This window comes from Rhinolophus sinicus, chromosome 3 (assembly GCF_057876585.1).
Source record: "Rhinolophus sinicus isolate RSI-liver-muscle chromosome 3, RSI-T2T, whole genome shotgun sequence".
Classification (NCBI taxonomy): domain Eukaryota; kingdom Metazoa; phylum Chordata; class Mammalia; order Chiroptera; family Rhinolophidae; genus Rhinolophus; species Rhinolophus sinicus.
In genome coordinates, this window is record NC_142503.1 from 191,614,707 (window position 1) to 191,634,773 (window position 20,067).

Genomic DNA, 20,067 nt, shown 5'->3' on the forward strand with positions numbered 1-20,067 from the left:
TGCACCCTGGTTCCCCGGGCAAAGACTGTTGAGTTACTAGCTTGCAGTTTCTAACATTTTATATAAATGGAATCACAGTTTTTGTCTCTTCTTTCATTCAGTATAATTAATCTGAAATTCATCCGTTGTATCAACAGATCTTTTTATTGCTGAGTAGTACTCAATTACATGGATTTATCACATTTATCCATTCATTTTTGGGTGGACATTGTGGTTATCTGTAATTTTTGGCTATTATAAATAAAGCTGCTATGAACATTCACAAAAGTGTCTGTGTGAACGTATGCTTTCATTTCTCTTGGGTGGTACCTCAGAGTGAAATGGCTGGGTCATATGGTAGTTGTGTTTAACTTGAAACTGCTAAACTGATTTCCAAATTGGTACAACTCCTCCTGGCAGCTACATTTTTCCATTCCTGCCAGCAAGTGAGTGGGAGTTCCAGTAGCTCTACATTCTTCCCAACACTTGGTAAGACCAGTCTCTAATTTTAAGCATTTTAATAAGTAGGTGTGTAGTGGTGGTGTGTTTTTAATTTGCATTTCCCTAGTGACTGCTGCTGTTGAGCATCTTTTCACGTGCTTCCTTTCTACCCTCAAATCTATTTTAGTGTGTTAAAATCTTTTGCTTATTTTAAAAATTGGGTTGTCTTCTTAAGTTCTTTGCATATTATAGATGTAAGTTCTCTGTTTTGGCTGTGTTTTACAAATATTTTCTCCCAGTCTGTAGCTGCATTTTCATTTTCTTAACTGTTTTTTGAAGAGCAAAAGTTTTTAATTTCAATAAAGTACAATTTCTTGATCTTTAAAACTAGCTCATGCTTTATGTATTATATTTAAGAAATGCCAAACCCATGGTCACTACAACTTAGCTGTATGATTTTTAGCAAATAAAATCTTAGCATCATCCTTTTAAAGCTCCTCTGAAGCACATGGTTTGAAAGAAAAATTTCTGAAAAATATCAGGAAAAAATTGGCTATGTGAGTTATTAGTACTGTAATCAAAATGAGTAACAGAAAATTAAATGCTAATTATAAATTTAATCAGTGTACACAATCAGGCACTCAATAATTATTTTCAAAGCTAGTGTGCCTTGCCTGTTACTTGAAATGTGAAAGATTACTCCAGCATTAAAAGAATGAGACTCCAAATTAAATAATGTGTTTTTATTTCTCTCTTAATTTTAAAATGTGAACATTCTGTAATTCAGCCACAGCCTTTATTTCCAGGTGACTTCTTCATTAGGTCTCAATTCCCTGTGTGGAAAGAAAAAAGGAAGGAAAGGGAAAAGTATAAATAAAACTTTTATGAGGGTATAAAAGGTAAAGTCAAAAAATATGAATTCAATATTTTACATTCTATTAAATTGATCCATTTAAAAAACTTTGTTAGATTCAACATATTCATTCTATTCGCGCATGATTTTAAACTCTTACCATCTTTTCAATTCATTTCTTAGTCTATCTTCATAGGAAAGCTATTATCCTCTCAAGTTCATTTAATGTTTTCTAGACCCTTTCCAGCTCACTTTCTTTCTGGAAATCCTTGACTGGGAACCTCCTCTACACTGACTGTGGCTTCTGCTCAGTTCCCTTGTTCCTTGAGCCTCCTCCTACCCAGCTGCACACCCAGTGGCAGACACCCTGCCCTGCTAACAACTCCAACTCTGCTGCCAGAGGAGCCATCTCCAGAGACACAGTGGGACCCGGCAGCTGCCAGTTGCCTTGTGATCACACAACCACCATGCCTAAGCTCTCAAGCGGTGTTGCTGAGAACATAGCACCAAGCCACTGGTAGTGCCAGTTATTTCAGTACACCATGGCTTACGTGAGACAGTATATGATAATGTACATGAAAGCTGCATACAGAGCATGATTTGGTGAGCTGCTTTAAAACATTGTTTCTATGTTAAAATGTACCCTGAATTAAAAAAAAAAAGGGGGGGAGGTTTTCAAAGATCTGTAATAGACTGTTCATAAACTGAAGACTTGTTTACATTCCAAGTGTAATCATATAGTTTTATGCAAGAATTAAACAATAAACAAGAGTACAAAATAATATCACTTAAATCTAAGTCCTCTGGGGGGAGGGAATTACCCCTTTTGTTTCTTTTTGGCATATATGATATTAAGAATACTTCCAAAAGCTGACTAATATTTGATTTAAAAAGTACCCAAACTAACCTTTTAAATAACAAACTCTTGTTCCGGAAGGCAGTTAGCTTTTCATCATTCCTTCTGTCTAGATAACATCCAAGGACAAATCCCATAGGGACAAGTATATGTACCCAGTGGTCACGTACAATCTGAATTACGTTCATCATGAATGCTTAAAAAAAAAAAAAAAAAAAAAGATTGTCAGAAATGTAACTGCCTTTGATATATCTTTTAAATTGTATCTGAAACAGGAAGGTAGCCCTGAATATAGGAATAGATTTTAAAAGTATAAGCCTCTTTAAATTTGCTTGACATCCAAATGTAGTATACTACTTAAAATTTATTTGATAAAGACTACATAGGTGACAATTAGTACAAAAATTACACTGCACTAAAGTCAATTTACTAACTTTTTTCCTAGTTCCATCAGTGATCTGATATGATATAATGCAGAGAAATGGAGAGAGTATAAAAAAATTCTACCTGCAAAAGCTGAGTATTTATACTCACCTACTACTAACTTAAAAACTTTCATGCGTAAAATAGTTTAAACTCTCACAATGCTAAAACAAATACAGAATAGTACTATTTTGCCAGAAGCAGAATTCCTTAGCTAAAGCTATTAATTATTGACAACTAATTTTCCAATTAGCAGTAATCTTGTTTTCGCTAAATCTCATTGGCTGTATGATACTGCCACTATGCAAAGCCGAAAACTAATTTTGGAAAGGAACTTAAAAGTTACGAGAGAAATTTTAAACAAAACCATATTCAATAATATTACAGTAGATCTGAATGTCAATAAAATGACTCTACAAAAGATGTGGAGAGAAGGGAACTTAACTTTTATAGAATGACTACTAGGTACCAGAAACATATAGTCCTATATGTAACATGAAATAACTTTTATTATCCTCATTACACATAAGAAAGCAGCTTAACCCAAATATCATAGGTATTAAGTGCAGAGCTGGAATTCAAACTCAGGTTGGCTTCAAAGCTCTGGGTGCTTTCTATTACAACACAATGCCTTTTTAAGAGACCCCTCCCCAAACTGGTGTTTATGGTACTAAAGAGCTTTTAAGCTCTAAGAGTTTCCAAAAGCCAGAGGAGGAATAGAAGAATCAGAAGTCATCATATGGTAAATAAATTTGCACTAATTCATAAAAACATAGTTGAATTGCTAATTTTCTGTAAAAATTTGCACCTAAAGATTAAATCAAGATATACCTTACACACATGAATCTAAAATAAGTAAATCATTTAGAATGGCTGAGAAGACTTAGGACGTAAACCCAGAGTCTAAAATTAGTAAATCACATAGAATGGCTGAGCACTTATGATGAAACCCCAGAAAGAGTCTAAAATGAGTAAATCATTTAGAATAGCTGAAAAGACTTATGACGAAACCCCAGAAAGAGAATAAGGTCATATGATGGGGATTCCTTCTGAGGAATGCAACGTGCGATTTCATCACCGTGCGAACATCCCAGAGGCACTCACACAAACGATGGTACAGCCTACTGCTCACCTAGGCTCTATGGTGTAACCTATTGCTCCTGGGGTACAAACCTGGACAGCAGGTTACTGTACTGAACACTGTAGGCAGCTGTACCACAATAGTATCTGTGTAACTAAACATAGGAAAGGTACAGTAAAGATACGGTGTAGAAAACATGGGACACCTGTGTAGGGCACTTACTGGGAATGGAGCTTGCAGGACTGGAAGTGGCCCTGGTGAGGCAGTGAGTGGTGAGTGAGTGTGAAGGCCCAGGGCATGACAACACTGCTGTACAGATTTTGCTTCCATCAGAGAAAAGAAATTTTCTGCTAAAACACACATCTTTCCATTTCTTACAGGTTATTCAGCCCCATTACTATCTTCAGGGACCACCATCCTATAAGCGGTCTGTGACTGACCAAAACGTCATTATGCAGCACGGTATTAGTACGTTACTGCCAACAAAAGCGCTCAGCACTAAACTGCGCTACGATTATGGAGACCAGATTCCTGCCTCTCCTCCCAAGACACTGGTTCTCACACTGACACAGTCTAATTCTTTATTCCTCAAACTTGAACCACTCACTCACTATCAAAAAGCACTGGGTTAGGAAATGGCCATGAACTTAAAAATTGCAGGCGTACCTCGGCTATATTGCGGGTTGGGTTACAGACCACGCAATAAAGCGAGTGTCCCAATAAAGTGAGTCATAATCTGTTTGCTGGTGGAGGGTCTAGCCTTTAATTAGTAAACAAAATGCAACCATCTGCGAAGCACAATAAAGCGAAGTACAGTAAAATAAAACGAGGTATGCCTGTACTGCATACTGTCTCTCATAAAGTGTAATATCACACACAGCAGGTTCCAGTCTGAGTATCATTGATCTAGAAAATGATGATGTAAATAAGATGTTTAAAACATATACTTTACAATTTAGTCATCAATTAGTTTTATGTTTTAGTCTATTGTCTATAGCTAGAATTCTCAAACTTGATTGCATATGAAAACAGCCTGGGGAGTCTTTTTCAAAATAGGGACTCCTTGGCCCTACCTCCAGAGTGGGGCTGGAAAAATCTGTATAGTTGAAAGAACTCCTCAGACGATTTGCTGCAAATAAATCTTGGACATAAAAATGAAAACGTAACTAATCTACCTTATTTCCTAGAAGACCATGGTTCTCTTAGCATTATTTGCATTTAGATCCTTAAGTACTTTTTGATAAACATTTAAGTACTTTTTGTGATTCTGACCAATCCCCACGAAGTTAGCCTCTTACTTGTTTTATAAATTTAAACCAATCAAGTATGGGAATAACAATGCGTGCCTCTAGGATAATGTAACTGAAAGCACGACACTGCAAAATACTAGACAATATAGGTCTCTGCAGAAGTCCACGGGTCAGCTATTCTGTCACCTATCCTTATTAGTTTCCCTATATTTCTCAACGTGTCAATTCTAACCCTCAACACAACTGTTAGATACTGTTTGTATTTAACCAACAATAAAAAAGTACATGCGCTCAGCCCAAAATTGTTTTAAATAGGTCCAGGGCCACCAGTAAGCTATAAGTCATTCATTATTGGTATTCCACCAACAGGGCCAGAAGCTAATTTTGTCTGGTTCTACTCCAAGCAGAAGAGATAAGACACGTCCCTGAGGCTCTAGCTGCCTAAAGGTCTTATAGAGACTACAGGAAAAGATAGTGGGACTGACCGATAAAAGGATTCTGTACATTCAGAATCCAGAGTTGGACTCAACTACCATGAAGGAAGCCTGATTCCATCCCCAAGTTGTAAATGACAAATCTTAGTCCCAGAGGCATTTCATATTACATTTGTATAATCTACTATTTAATGGACTTTGGGAACAGTGGTACTGCATACAATTTGTCCTATATATTTTACTGCAAGTAGATGACCAGGGCAGATGAAGGTTTATGGACATAAGAACTGAGCTAGAATGATTCCCTGGAGAACGGCTAGACGGGGGAGTATGGACAGGTTTTCTGACTCTTGGTCATGGGACCACCAAGAGCATAAAGGATGGGCAAAGGGGACAGGTTCCAAAGAGACAAGCCTAGGTTTGGATGAAGAGTGACATCCACATGGGTGCCCATGAGGGCACTGTACATATTAGTGTTTTCTTTATACGAAGACTCTCAAGAAAAATTTTGCCACAGAAATACATAGCTGGTATTTCTGAAAAACAAACAAAAAATAATTGGTTTTTATCTTATGGATTCAAGGAATCACATAACTGATCAAGTTTTTTTTTTTTTTTTTTTTGCCTACCTCTAGAAAGAGCTGACTCTTACAGCACACTCTGTAAAGCACTGTTCTTAATGCGTCTCATAATCACGAACTTAAGTAATACTCACAGTACTACACAAGTATTAACTAATAAGATGGCCCCAATGCAGTAGACATTTTTTTCAGATGGGGAAATTCAGGAACAATCAACTTGCCTAAGGTCACAAACGCAGTTAAGTGGCAGAGCTGGGATTCGTAGTCAGGCAGTCTGGCTCCTTGATCCGAGCATTTTATTTCTGCTTTACCGTCTCTTACGGTAAGTCCAGAGGTAAATATTTATATTAACATCACTCTTGACTTTATCTTATTTTTCCTAATAAGTATTCCCCAACCCATTTTTTTCCCACTTAACTTCTGAAAATTATCCAGTGAGTATTTTTGTAAGCGACTCCAAATTCAGGTGGAAAAATATACATGATTAGTCATTTAAAAAATATTTCTAGGGAGCAACCAGTTAACTCGGTTAGAGCGCGGTGCTCTTAACAAGGTTGCCCGTTTGATCCCCGCATGGGCCACTGTGAGCTGCACCCTCCACAACTAGGTTGAAACAACTACTTGACTTGGCGCTGATGGGTCCTGAAAAAAACACACTTAAAATAATAAAAGTTTAAAAAATATATTTCTATTCTCTAATTGGTCCCCGCAGCATTTTTATATGTATTGATCAAAAAGTGTGGATTTAACCTACAGAAAAAGAGTGCTGGATGCATGGAGAAACAGAACTCCTTCAAGTCTGCAACCGTGTAATAATCACATCATACACCTAAGAAATTAATAACAATTTAAAGATTACATTTTTTAAAAGTGCACATTTTGTGGAATGGTAGGCTCAAGAGCGTTTGAGATTTAGAAGAGAGTGAGGTTAGCTTTCCCCCCGAGGAACGAGGAAGACAACGCTGGATCTAGGCCGAAAGCATCTAAGATGCTCCTTCCCCGCGTCAGCCCTAGGAGTGTGATCCCGGCAGGTTTCCTTTCCGGTCCAGTAGGGGGCGGTCACCCGGTGATCTCTTAAAGACGTTTTCCAGTTATGACAACCTCAGAGTACCCTTTCTAAAAGCCGCCAGACAGAAAACGTGAGCCCAGCCATCCACCAGAAACCCCCACTTAGCCCTTCTTTTCCCCCGTCGCCTTCTCTCAGAAGCCCCAGGAGGCCGGCCGCTCCAGCCCCGAGGAGGCCCAGACCACCCCAATATGCACTCCACCGTCTATGGCTTTCCTAGAGGTGCACCCTCCCCGCCTGCACAACGGTGACCCGCGGCGCGTCGGCCGCCCGGGAACCCCTCACCCACCTACGGTCTCCGCGCCAACGGCGACCCCTCGTCCAAGGGCAGCGGCGAGCCCAGCCTCCGGCGCCGGCGGAAGCCGCGGTCTCAGGACCCACCATTCGCCACGCCCGATCCAAGAGAGGGGTGGCACAGTGAAACCGTACCTCTCCTCCCTCTTAATATGTGACTCTTCTCACATTTATTTTAGCTTTCACGCATTATAATTTATTTTAAAATAAAACTGCGGCCCCAGGTGAGGAAAATTATTGATATATGTCCCATCTCCTTTCTACAACATCGTCCCCACATTCCCAAAGATGGTATCGCCCGAGGTCTTCCCCGCCTCAGAAGTGCGCCTCCAGTTTCAAAATGGCGGCCGCCATTGTGGGGCTTCTGCTGGCCGGTCGTCACGGTTGCTGCTGAGCGAACGTCAGCTTTTCTTGCTCTCGAACCTGGATTCGACTAGGGGTTGGGAAGGGCAGTGGACGGCATTGGGGGAGGACAGACGAGGCAAGTGAGGCCGGAAGGATTGAGTGAAACATTGGATGGGGGAGGGGGCGTCCTCGGCCCTCAGGGAGAACCTGGCTCCCAGTCTGAGCCAGTCTTCCCTGGGATGTGCCCCCGGGGTTTCGCTTGAGACTGTCTTGGTCGTTCTTGGCAGAAATGCTCAGCGAGGGAAAGAGAAGTGACTTCTCCATGGCCCTAAAGCTCCCAGTCTTTTATGGCAGTCCGTACGACTTACTCCCATGCTCTTCCCTTTTTTTGCTGTTTCCTTCTGCCCTTTCAGGCTCTCGGCGCTGGAGGAGTTAATCCGACGCCAGCTTTGGCTCCTTAGTCTCGTGGCTGCCGTGTTCTCAGCCTCTTCACTCGGCGTTTTCCCGTCGTCTCGGGTTGAGAGACCACGAGGCTACTAAGCACTGGGGACAAAGTGTGCACCCTATTTAGTGAATCGACTCTTATTACATTTGTCTGGGCCCTCAGCGTCTCCCGGGCGCTCGCACCATCACTCCGTTCTACATGCTCTTCAGTAAACTGAAAGTCAGACTAGCCATAACCCGGGCAAGTCTGGCCTCCTGTGACCTGGCGAACCCGAGTTACCAATTGCCCATCTTCTAATATTTTATTTTACAGCCCCTTTGATCCTGTTAGGAAACCGCTGCTCTCGTAACTGACCCAGAAGAGACTTTCCGCGCTCAGTGAGCTGGAATGCCACCTCAATCCTTTCTTTTCTCATGGTTTTTTTGCATAGTTCCCCTTGGTTGTCTTCAACGTGCAAAGACATTATTGAGAGAGCAAGTAACTGTGATAGGTAATTGAGATGAAGTAGTACGGGTCAGAATCATTGCCCTGACGGACTTTATGATGTAGTTAGGGTCCATTTCCTTCTTTCAGTGCACATTTAGGTTGCTTTGAGTGCTGTGCTTGGTATTGGTGATACAGAGATGATCGCTTTTACTCTTCGCTTATACATTCAGCATCCATTCAGCAAATACTCTTTCTGCTTAGTTTGTGCCCGGTGAAAATAAAAAATGCCCCGAGGACACCAGAAAAGCCTTATTAAGGAATAGACATTTGAGCTGGGTCATGGAGGGTCCAAAGGAATTTGCTAGGCTCAAGGGAAGATCGTTCCCGGATGGAGTACAGGGATGCTGAGACTTGAGAAGTTTTGGTGTACTTCGAGTGGGAAAATAAATATGCTTCAGCATGCAGTGCAAGGGTGAAGCAAGAGGGAGGTTAAGACCAACTTGTGAAGGACCTTCATTTCCAACTAAGGAATTTAGCTTTTATTCAGTAATTAGCAGGAAGCCAGTGAATACTTTACCCCAGGGAGGGGCATGAGTATCTTTGTTGTTTTTTAGGATGACAGCTGTACGGAACATCTACTTGAAAAAGGAAAACTAGATGAGCGGAAATTGCAATCATTCAGGTAAGCAATGAATACCTCCATTGAGGTAGGATAGTAAAGGATGACAGAGAGACATTTCTGAAACGTCAAATAGGATTCAACTGGTGGCAGCCAATTTGGTGGTAAGAGGATGACTCCAGAATTTTTAGTCTGGGAGACTAAGTGGTCGGTGATACCATTAAAATCCAGCCTAAGACATGTACCTAAAAATAGAATGGTGCCAACCTGCATTTTAGGAGTGGCAGAGCACAGTGCCCCACGTTCAAAGCATTGCTTTTAGTCTAGATCTGTGCTATTACAGTAGCTAGAAGCTACATATAGTCATTGAGCACTTGAAATTGTGGTTAGATCCAATTGAGATGTGCTGTAAATATGAAATGTACACTGAATTTCAAAGACAGTACAAGAAAATAATATAAAATACCTCCATTTTTTTTTAATGATTACATGTTGAAATGATAATATTTCGAATATATAGGGTTAAGTAAAATATATTAAAATTCATCCATTAAAACTTTTCAATGTGGCTGGGAAAAATTTTTGAATTACATTCGTGGCTTGCAATTTTTAGGTATATATTTTTGCGTATGAACAACAGCAATTTCTCAATAAATTTCTGGAAGCTGGAAGTCTGAGATTACAGTTCCAATATAGTTGAGTTCTGGTGAGGAACATTATTATTTTTGTTGGATTAGACTATTGTAGTCTAGACTGACGATAGAGGAATTAGTAAGGAGATGGAATTTGAATTGGGTCTTGAGGTGATGGTGAGCATTGATGTCAGGGCCGCTTGCTGGCTCCCCTCCATTGCTAGTGAAGACTTTCAGGATTTTGTTTTTTGTTTTCTTTGAAGCACTAAGAAACCTTCAGAGATTTCTGAGCAGGGGATGAGATGTGCAGGGGTATCTCTGAAGAGTCATCTGGCAGGAATGTTTAGGTTGAGATGCAGGGGAGAAAGGCTGGAGGCTGAGAAAGAGAAACCCGAATATAAGGTAATGAGGCCTTGCTTTGAGGTACTGGCAGTAGGAATGGAAAAGGAATGGGGTATGTGCACAGCGTCCTGAGGGAAAAATAATCAGGCGTTGATTGTAGACTGTTCAAGAAGGAGGGACTCAAACGTAGATTTCAAGCCTCGGTTACTTAAAGACTATGCATTCATGTTGTAGAGTTATAAAAGTACATTTGGGGCTAAAGAAATTTAATCTCAAAACAGAAACAGCCAAGTTGAAAGGAGGAAGTGGTCTGCTAAATATTCTCCCTTTTAGTCCCTCCCCTTTTTGTATTTTCTTATCAATCATACACACCAGCCAATTTTCCTAAAATACAGAATTACCTGTATCATGTCATCTTGATAATGGATCTTAAAATGTTTCCCTGTTGCCTATAGAACTAGGTCCAAAGTTTGCAAGGCCTTTCATTACCTGGCCCCTTTTTATTCATATGCCAGCCTAGTTTTTCTACTAGTGGCCTGTAAGTTGTTTTGTGGCTTTGATCATGTTATTGTTTTGAATACCTTTTCTCTTTATCTCTTTCTACCCAGGTTCTCCCAATCCTTAACAAATAATTTAAGATCCTACCTTTTTTCTTTTTATGATTTTCAATAACAAGCTAATGACCATTTTAAAAATCTTATTTCCTAAACTGCATATTTCAGCCCTTGATTATAACCAATTTGGTATTTATTATTTATTTTTGTCTTTTATTATAACTTTTATTTCTTATCCCTGTAGTTTTGTGTATGCTTAAGCTTCCTAAAATTATGACAAGTGTCTTTTTTAAAAAAAGACCGTATATTAATATTATATTACTTGCAGCTCATGGTGTTCATCTTAGGGCAAGACATAGAAATTAAACACCATAAAAACTGAAGTAAATCATTATGCCACATTCATGAGACGCTCTTATTTCTTTTTTAGATTTATAAAGAACTCTTCCTTTGAATTCAAGGTGTTTCATCCTATATACGACTGAGATATTGGTAAGTAATGAATGTCTAATAAAGATATAGCTGTATTATATTATGAACAATGGTAATTAAAGTACGTTTACACCTGTTGAAATCAGGGCCTGTCTGCAAAAATGTTTTAACATGAGCTCATTCAGTTATATCTGCAAGATAGTTTGTATTTTCAATTCATGATGCAAGTAAAGAAAGTGGGAGGTAAAGTACATCTGAGTAGAAAAAGAGTTTCTCTTAGGCCATTTATATAATTGTGTGTGCGTGTGTGTGTGTGTGTGTGTGTGTGTGTGTGTGTGAGATGTTCCGTTGAGTCGGCTCCAACTCCCGGCGGCTATGAATGGGTGACGTCCACAATGTCCTGTCCTCACAGCCCTGCTCAGCTCCTGTGGACTCCTGCCCATGGCTTCTTTTATGAAGTCCATCACCTCATATTTGGCCTTCCTCTTTTTCTGCTGCCTTTTGTTTTTTCCAGCATTATTGTGTTTTCCAAAGAACCCTGCCTTCTCGTGATATGTGCGAAGTAGGACAGCTTCAGTTTTGTCATTTTGGCCTCCAGCAAGGTTTCAGGTTTAATTTGCTCTAGGACTCATGTGTTCATCTTTCTGGCTGTCATGTGTTTCCATAGAGCTCTACTCCAACATCATATTTCAGATGAGTCAATTTTTCCCTGTCAGCTTTCTTCACAGTCCAGCTTTGCTTCCGTACCCGTCAAGTATGGGAATTACAATGTGTGCCTTAAGCAGATAGGATAATGTAACCAAAAGCACTAAACTACAAAATACTTGACAATATAGGTCTCCACAGAAGTTCACGGGTCATCTGTTCTGTCACCTGTCCTTATTAGTTTCCTTAAATATCTTAACCTGTCAATTCTAACCCTCAACACAGCTGTTAGGTACTGTTTGTATCTAACTTTGTTACTTCCCCATAAGTAACGGAATATGAGGGTGTGGGTGATCTTAGCCTTGGTCTCTGATGACACATCTTTGCTTTTGGTGATCGTTCCTCATTCTTCCATTGCTGCCCTTCCGAGTCTTAGTCTTCTCGTGATTTCTTGGCTGTAGTCTCCATTAGAATGGATGACTGAACCAAGGTAAGCAAAATCTTTAACAATTTCCATATATTCACTGTCTATGTTAAAGTTGTGTATTTCTTCTGCAGGCATGATTTTTGTCTTCTTGATAGTCAAATGCAGTCCTGCTTTGACACTTTCTTCTTTCACTTTCATCGAAAGTCTTTTCAAATCATAGCTAGTCTCTGCCAGTAAGATGGCGTCATCTGCATATCTTAAGTTACTGATATTTGTTGCACCGATTTTCACTTCTCCTTCCTCTGAGTCCAGCCCAGTTTTTCACATGACATGTTCTGTGTGCAGATTAAACATAAAAGGGAGATAAAAGGCACCCTTGTCTGACACCTGTGCTTGTAGGAAACCATTCCGACTCCACATTCTGTCCTGACAGTGGCTTCCCGTCCACAAGACAGGTTACGTCTGTTTCCTTCAAAGCAACCTGTAGCTCTTCAAAATCCACACAGGCAAAGGCTTTCCTGTAGTCTCTACAACCTAGACTAACCTTCTAAAAGTGTTCGGAGCACTTTAGTACCTAACGCATGCTTACAATTACACGTCAGGTGCCTCTTCCCCTTCTGACTCCAGCTTGAACACCTGGCACGTCTTGCTCCATAGAAGGTGGAAGCCTGTGTTGCATCCCCTTGAGCATCACTTATGTGGGAAATTAGAGCAATGGTCCTATGCTTACTGCATCTCCTTTCTCAAGAACTGGGATGTATGTTGAATGTCTCATATTTGTTGACATATTCTTATTAGGATTTTGACAGATTTAGTCTCCGTGGGTTGGAATCGTTCTATTGATACCCCATCTACCTTTGGTGATTTATCTCTTCCCTATACTTTCAGGGCAGCTTTCACTTCACTTTCTAGAATTACAGGTTCTTTCCCATAGGAATCTTCTTCAAGGTGTCTGTCATCCTTTTATAACTCTTCCGTATAGATTTTCAGGTACTCTTTCTACCTTCCCTTTATTTTCTCCTGGTCAGATAATGTGCTTCCTTCCTGGTCATTCATTCAGCATTTCTATTCTAGGTTTGAATTTCCCTTTTATTTCTCTCCTGGTAGCAATCCCTTATTTTTCCTTTTTTGTTGTTCTCTTCTATCTCCTTACATTGACTATTGTAATTTTCTTTATGTTTATGTGGTAGTCGTTGAAAAACTGCATTCAGGATTCTAACCTGCTTTTGTCACCTTTTACTTTTGCCTTTATCCTGTCTCTAACAATTTTTAGTTTTCTTCTGTCATCCACCCCAATGTTTCTTTCCTTTTCACTTCTGGCATTGTCTTTTCACATTCTTCTCTAATTTTCTAGTTTCAGTTCACATTTCTTCTGGTTCTTGGTCAATTATGTTGAAAAGTTTAAGTCTGTTTTTTATGTGGACTTTACATCCAGCAGGAATGTTATTTATGTTATATTTTGGCACTTTGATTCTTATAGTTTTCCTCTTCAGCTTCACTCTGCGTTGTTATTAACAGTGTGTGGTCAGTACCACAGTCTGCTCCTGGTCTTGTGCCAGCAGAGAGAACACAGCTTCTCCATCTCCTGCTTCCAATTACACAGTCTATTTGATTTCTATGTGGCCATCTAGTGAGATCCATGTCTAAGTCATCTCTTCAGTTGTTTGAAGCATGTGTTTGTGATGGACAGTTTGTTGGCCTCGCAGAAATCCATGAGCCAATCTCCTGCTTCATTTCTGACCTCTAGCCCAAAATTTTGACAACATTTGATTCTGCTTTATTTATTTCTTACTTTTGAGTTCCAATCACCTGAAATTATCAGCATGTCTTGTTTTGGAGTGTGATTAATTTCCTCTTGGATCCTGGCGTAAAAGCTTTCATCGTCTTCAGCCTTTGTATTTGGAGGATAGATTGAATGAGGGTTATGTTAATTAAGTTTTCCTGGAAGTCTGATTGATATTATTTGGTCAGACCTTGCATTGTAGCCCCTGACTGTCTGTGCCACACCTTGCCTCAGTAGTAAAGCCACTCCATTTCTTCTGAATTTGTCATTTCCAGAGGAGAACATTTAGTAGCTGCCTGACTGGAAATGTCCTGTTTCCGTTCATTTCAGTTCGCCAACACCAAGCACTGCAATGTTTAGACGTTCCATTTCTTGCTTTACAATTTCCAGTGTCCCTTGGTTCACGCTTCTTACGAAGTTCCATGTTCCGATTTTATGTGTTGTGTAGCATTGTAATTTCCTTTCACCTTTGTGCGTGTCGGCTGCTCGTCGTCCTTTTGGCTTTGGTCTTGTTGCGTCATTAGCAATAGTGCTGTTTGTACTTTTCTGTTTTTCCCCAGTAACTGAGTGCTTTCCAACCTGGGAGTCTCATCTTTCAGCACTATCTCGTATTTCATTTTGGAGTCTCATTATAGGGTTTTTAAGGTAAAATGAAAGATACAAATAAAAGAAAATGCAGCAATGGTTTACCATTGCCTTCTGCTGTGCAGTGTGTGGGTCCAGACCAGTAGCACTCGGGTCCGTGGTGTTGCATTTACCAAGTGCCTATGAAATGTCAGTGCGCCTGCAGGAATAACTGTGGTACAAGAAGCTTTTTGGCAAGGAGAACTTCTTAGCTCCTTTCCAGAGTCGTATTTGTACACATTTTTCATCAAATAGAGAATTAGTATCTTTGTACTTCTCACACCTTACAAATAGGAACTCGCTAAGTCAACATGTATTTTTAATTTTAACTTGTTTCAACAACTATTTTTTGAAAAACCACTATGCACAAGACGTGTGCTAATACAGTAAGGAGACAAAAATAGATCAAGCCTAATCCTGCACTCAGAGACTTCTCCCAAGAGGGAGATGCATATAAATGGGAAATTGTTAATGGCATGATAAGGGCACTAAGCTTATTTAATACTAGGCGTGCTTCATTCATTCATTTAGGAAGCATTTATTGCCCACCACTATGTACCGTGTTTCCCCAAAAAAATCAGACCTAACCGGAAAATAAGCCCTAGCATGATTCTTCAGGATGACATCCCTGAACATAAGCCCTAATGCATCTTTTGGAAAAAAAATTAATATAAGACCCGGTCTTATTTTTGGGGAAACACGGTATTAGGCACTGTGGGGGCATCAGACTATAACTGTGGTCAAATAGACAAGGTCCCTACTTTCATGGAGTCCATATTCTAGTGTGTGGTTTAGAAGGAGAAAAGGGAATGGATAAAGTGAGTAAATAAAGAAACAGCAAGTGTAGAAAGCACTGAGTCTTTTGAGGGAAATAGAATGATGTCAACAGGGTGTAACTAAGGTGGGGAAGGACATTAGGGTGATCAGAAAACGTCTCTCAAATAATAAATTTGAAGCAAGGAAATGTGTGAGGTATGATAAAAAAATACAATGAATGTTTAAATTAAAAAAAAAAATTATTACAGTAAAAGATACATTGCCATTAATCCCCTTCGAAATACTCCCCCTTGCTTCGAACACACTTATCCCATCATTGTTGCCACTTTCTGAAGCAGTTCTGGAAGTCCTCTTTTGTGAGCGTCTTTAGTTGGGCTGCCGTGGCTGCCTTGATGTCCTGAATCCTTTTGACTTTGGGGAAGAGCCAGAAGTCACATGGTGCCAGATCCAGTGAATAACGTGGATGAGGACACACCGTAATGTTTTTATTTGACAGAAATTGCTGTACCAGAAGCGATGTGTGACACACTTTATGACACGCTGTGATCAAAAACTATGGTGAATGCTGCTGCCGAGTGCCATCCAACAGAAAGGCAGGGATCTTCAATATGGGAGGCGGCACATTGAACCTCAGTAACAGTGTGTGACAAGTTTCAACTTGTTTGGTTTAGTCAGGTGTGAGCTACGGTTGAGAGAAGGTGTGTTTTAAAGTTTGCTGTAAATCATCCTCCATCATGACAGTGCTCCATGTCACACATCGCTTCTGGTACAGCAATTTCTGTCAAATAAAAACATTGCGGTGTGTCCTCATCCACCTTATTCACTGGATCTGGTACCATGCGACTTCTGACTCTTCCCCAAAGTCAAAATGATTCAGGACATCAAGGCAGCCATGACAGTGCAACTAAAGACACTCACGAAAGAGGACTTCCAGAACTGCTTCAGAAAGTGGTACGAATAATGGGATAAGTGTGTTCAAAACGAGGGGGGGAATTTTGAGGAGGATTAATGGCAATGTGTCTTTTACTGTAATATATATATTTTTTTTAATTTAAACATTCACCGTATTGTTTGATCACACCTTGTTCAAACTAGTTAGAGATCTTGGTCACAGTGGACATAGAAGGAAGTTCGGGAAATATAATGGAGGTTACGATACAGGATTTACTGATGGATTAGACAGATCTGGGAAGCAAAGTAAAGGAAGGAATCAAGGATGATGCCATCAGAGACCAAACGATACTAAAAGCTATAGGACTGGGTGAGACTACACAAAGAGAAAAAAGAAAGAAGTCCTGCCGGCGGAAATGAAGCACCGCCACATTTAGAAGTTTGAAAAGAGAAAGAGAAATTAACAAAGGAGATTGAGGACTGGCAGTTAGATACAAGGAAAACGAGAAGAGCGTTTGACAGAAGCAGAAAAGAAGGCGTTTCCAGGAGGATGGAGTAATTAATTTTATTGAATGCTACAACAAAATTTCTAATAAGCTGAGGCTAGAGAAATGTCCACTGCCTTAAGTCATGTAGAGGTTTGTCAGTGACCTTGATGAAAGCAGTTCTAGTGATACGTTGGAGAAAGATGCCAGATTTGGTAGTGTGAAAGGGAAAATGGAGACACATTGATGGGCAAGTATTCTGAGACATGTGTTCTGATAGGGGAGCATAGAAATGATGGCGTGGTTGCAGGGGATGGTAGGATTAAGAGAGGGTTCCTTTAAGTTGGGAGTATCTGTATATGCTAATAGGAAAGGTACATCAGTGATACGTGGATGATACAGTGATGAGCGTCTGTCCGCCAGGAGAGAGGGATCCAGAGCACACAGGGGTTGGCCCTGGATGAGAGCAGGGCTACTTATTCCATATACTGGAGACACAAGAGTATACATGCTGATAGGTTAAGAGATACGGTATTTGGAAAATGAGGAGCTGCTGTCTACTTTTATTTGCTAATTGAAGAATGAGGTGAGATTATCAGCTGAGAGCAGGGTGGAGGGAGGGGTGATGATGCTTGAGCAGAGAAGAGATGTGAAATAATAGTCTCAGACACGGAAAGTCAGGCTACTAAGAAAAATAGGACTGATAGGTAGTACTTAGTACCTGTTTGTGTTCTTCGGCCAAGAATTTAAAGAGCAAACCACACAGCTGTGTGATCTCCCCCCCCCCCTGCCCACCCGTCCCCGGCAACGTTCAGCTACTGGGATAGACAGACGAAGTGAATGACGAGTCCGTCAGGGTTGGGGTTGGCTAGGCCCGCACAGAGAGGGACTAGAGTCGCGAGACACTTGAGAGTGTTTGCAACATAATCATGATGGGTCATAGATCCACAGTGAGGACATGAGTAGAGACCAGAGGGTAGTGAAAAAGTCGTCAGTGGATTAGAGATACCAGTGAGGCCAAAGGGTTTTGCAGTGAGAACACTACAAGAGTAAGTGAGGTGGTCGGCCGTGAGAGATTGAGGCTTGAAGGTGACATTTTGAAAGTGGTGCCGCTTACTGGTAGTGATGAGTATAAACGATGGTGGGGGCTGAAGTGAAATGAAGATTACTGGAGTTGAGAAAGTCAAGGAACTAAAGGTCAACATAGAAGTTACTGAAAGGAAGACTGAGTCAGAACGAAAGTTCTCAGTGAGTGAGCTCAGATGAATGGATGCCAGCAATGAGAAGGAAGGAAGGAAAGCTCATGGTGAACTAACTGGGTGACATGACCTTCAATGGGACTGGGGTATTTGAAGGGGAAGACGTAGCTTGGAAGCTGCGGCAGGAGCAAGGAACCCATACTTCCTGCTTTTGAGGTACGGGGCGTACAAGAGAAAAAGCCTCTTGAGAAGGCTGCAGAAGAAACAGTATTATTTGAGAACAGCCAGATCTCTGAAAATAAGCAGGTGAAGAGAACCCCTAGAGAAGTTGAAGTAACGGGTGACTCTAATCATAGTTCCAGAGGGTGTCCTGGGGGGACTTGGGAGGGAGAAGAGGTAGGTGGTTGTGTCCGACTAGCAGATGTACACGTCGGTGATGATGGGTAAGTAGGAGTCTTGGAGGTTTGGCTGTGGCTGAGGAGAACAAGCTGGGAGGTGTCGTGCGATTAGCCCCCTGACGGGGGACAGTGTACCTTAGTTTGTTGATACAGCCTTGGGCGGACGGTGACAGACCATTAGGTGTGCAGTGACCTCTCCTACTTGCATAGTTAGCCGGGAAAGGCTCATTTATTTTAAGGAGCTTAGATCTGGAATGTTTCTGTGGAGCTGTATCTTGTTAGTGAATATTTTTATAACATCTGTTTAATAGCACACAATTCTAGTTCTAGGCCCTAAATCTCAACAGATGTGTTCACGTTATAGCTTCTTGAAATATAAGTAGTAGGCATCCCAGTACCCTTTTGATATATATATATTAATCCTTATGTTTTATAGACTGGGATACATGGGTTAGGAAAGGTGAATTAGCTTGTCTGTAACCGCAGAGGAGTAGATTCAGATCTGGGTCTGTCTGATTCCAAAGTCCACTACTTTTCATCAAAGCGCAGCGGGGAGCCACAGACTGTAAACAAGATCATGCTTGCACTTGTAAACTTGGCAGTGATGGAAATGGGTCTTTAAAATGTTTGCTTTCCGTGTCTATGGAATTTCTGCCCACTTAGACATTTGATATAATTTTAATTTGTCTATTATGTATGTTAGACTGTACTTTATGCTTAACTATATTTTTATTTCTTTTGAAAGAACCTTTTGGATTGTTGTTATTGGACCAAAAAAATGACATCCATAATCAAATTAACTACCCTCTCAGGGGTTCAAGAAGAGTCTGCTCTTTGTTATCTTCTCCAAGTCGACGAGTTTAGGTTTTTATTGGACTGTGGCTGGGATGAGCACTTTTCTATGGATATTATAGATTCCCTGAGGAAGTAAGTTACTTTTACTATTTCTAGACTTTCAGTAAATCAACTTCTCTTTTCTACGCTGTATTACCGTTTTCATGTTACACAGTGTTTGCTTTTTTGGTTCTAATTTAGTTTATAGTAGAAGACTTAGTTTTCCTTATGCCAAATAGTGACTGTTTTCACTTGTAAAGTTTGACTGACTTATAAGCTGTTATTTGAAATTTGGCAAAATCTTACGTTGTTACTTGGCTAGTAGATCTCAGTAGAAATGTTTGCACACTTATTTTGAAAAAGAGCTAGATGAAGTTTATAAGAATTCGAAGAGAGGAAATACCTTCCATGTGAAAGTTCTGTAGCCAGAGGACCTTAGCTTACTTTTTGTGTCTTTTGATGATAGACATGGAGAATTGGTGCTCAGAATAATGACCATGAGATACAAAGGGATACTAACCCATCAAAGAAAAATTCAGTTATATTTGCAGTATTGTACTAATTACGGAAGGGAACAGGATTTAAACATTTAAAAAACTTAGAGCTTTTAAAAAATGATTTTTCTTGTTAATTTCTTTTGTCAATGAGAGCATATGCTTTGAAATTGAAGTTTTACTGTAAAGAATGTGCTGTCAGTCATGATAAAAAGCAGGGACAAAAATCTGTAATAAATATGTGGCCATTTAAATATCACCGCCTTAATTTCTGAAATTTCAAGCTGAGTTCTAGTTATACTATTTAATAGTATAAAAGGTAGCCATTTGAAATCAGCTTACAATGTGGTGTCTACTGTTTTGCTTTCTTTTACTTTTCTTTTTTAAAAGTTCTATGCACTGTCTACGTGTATTTACATGCAACTGATACCATAATTTTGATATCTATGCAGGACAG

The 20,067-nt window shown here is 40.2% G+C and overlaps 2 protein-coding genes across 4 annotated transcripts in view; one reads left to right on the forward strand and one right to left on the reverse strand.

Moving 5' to 3' along the window:
- Positions 1–1,148: 1,148 nt before the first annotated feature.
- On the reverse strand, positions 1,149–7,386 carry NDUFB1 (NADH:ubiquinone oxidoreductase subunit B1). Of its 2 annotated transcripts, none has more exons than XM_019745287.3 (3): positions 7,254–7,386; positions 2,181–2,325; positions 1,149–1,253 (listed from the first exon to the last, which is right to left on the reverse strand). In XM_019745287.3, exons 2-3 carry the CDS (start codon positions 2,318–2,320, stop codon positions 1,217–1,219), a joined length of 177 nt encoding a protein of 58 aa, XP_019600846.2. In that variant the 5' UTR covers positions 2,321–2,325; positions 7,254–7,386; the 3' UTR covers positions 1,149–1,216. The 2 variants fall into 2 exon arrangements, with proteins under 2 accessions (XP_019600846.2, XP_074183128.1); XM_074327027.2 differs by lacking the exon at positions 7,254–7,386 and adding an exon at positions 6,120–6,144.
- A 190-nt stretch (positions 7,387–7,576) lies between these two features.
- CPSF2 (cleavage and polyadenylation specific factor 2) overlaps positions 7,577–20,067 on the forward strand; it is a 35,929-nt gene continuing 23,438 nt past the window's right edge. The window contains exons 1-4 of one of the 2 annotated variants that reach the window (XM_074327026.2): positions 7,577–7,739; positions 9,089–9,156; positions 11,052–11,113; positions 19,028–19,209. In XM_074327026.2, coding sequence (XP_074183127.1) covers positions 19,061–19,209 — 149 coding nt within the window. In that variant the 5' untranslated portion in view covers positions 7,577–7,739; positions 9,089–9,156; positions 11,052–11,113; positions 19,028–19,060. Of the gene's footprint in view, positions 7,740–9,088; positions 9,157–11,051; positions 11,114–12,077; positions 12,189–19,027; positions 19,210–20,067 lie in introns of those variants that run through there. The other variant, XM_019745310.3, reaches the window with a different exon arrangement.

Excerpts from the sequence above, each read along its gene's own strand:
- NDUFB1 (XM_019745287.3), bottom strand. The coding sequence starts at position 2,320 with ATGATGAACGTAATTCAGATTGTACGTGACCACTGGGTACATATACTT. Across the intron at positions 1,254-2,180 it reads AAGAGTTTGTTATTTAAAAG|GGAATTGAGACCTAATGAAG; the intron begins GTTAGTTTGGGT and ends CTTTCCACACAG.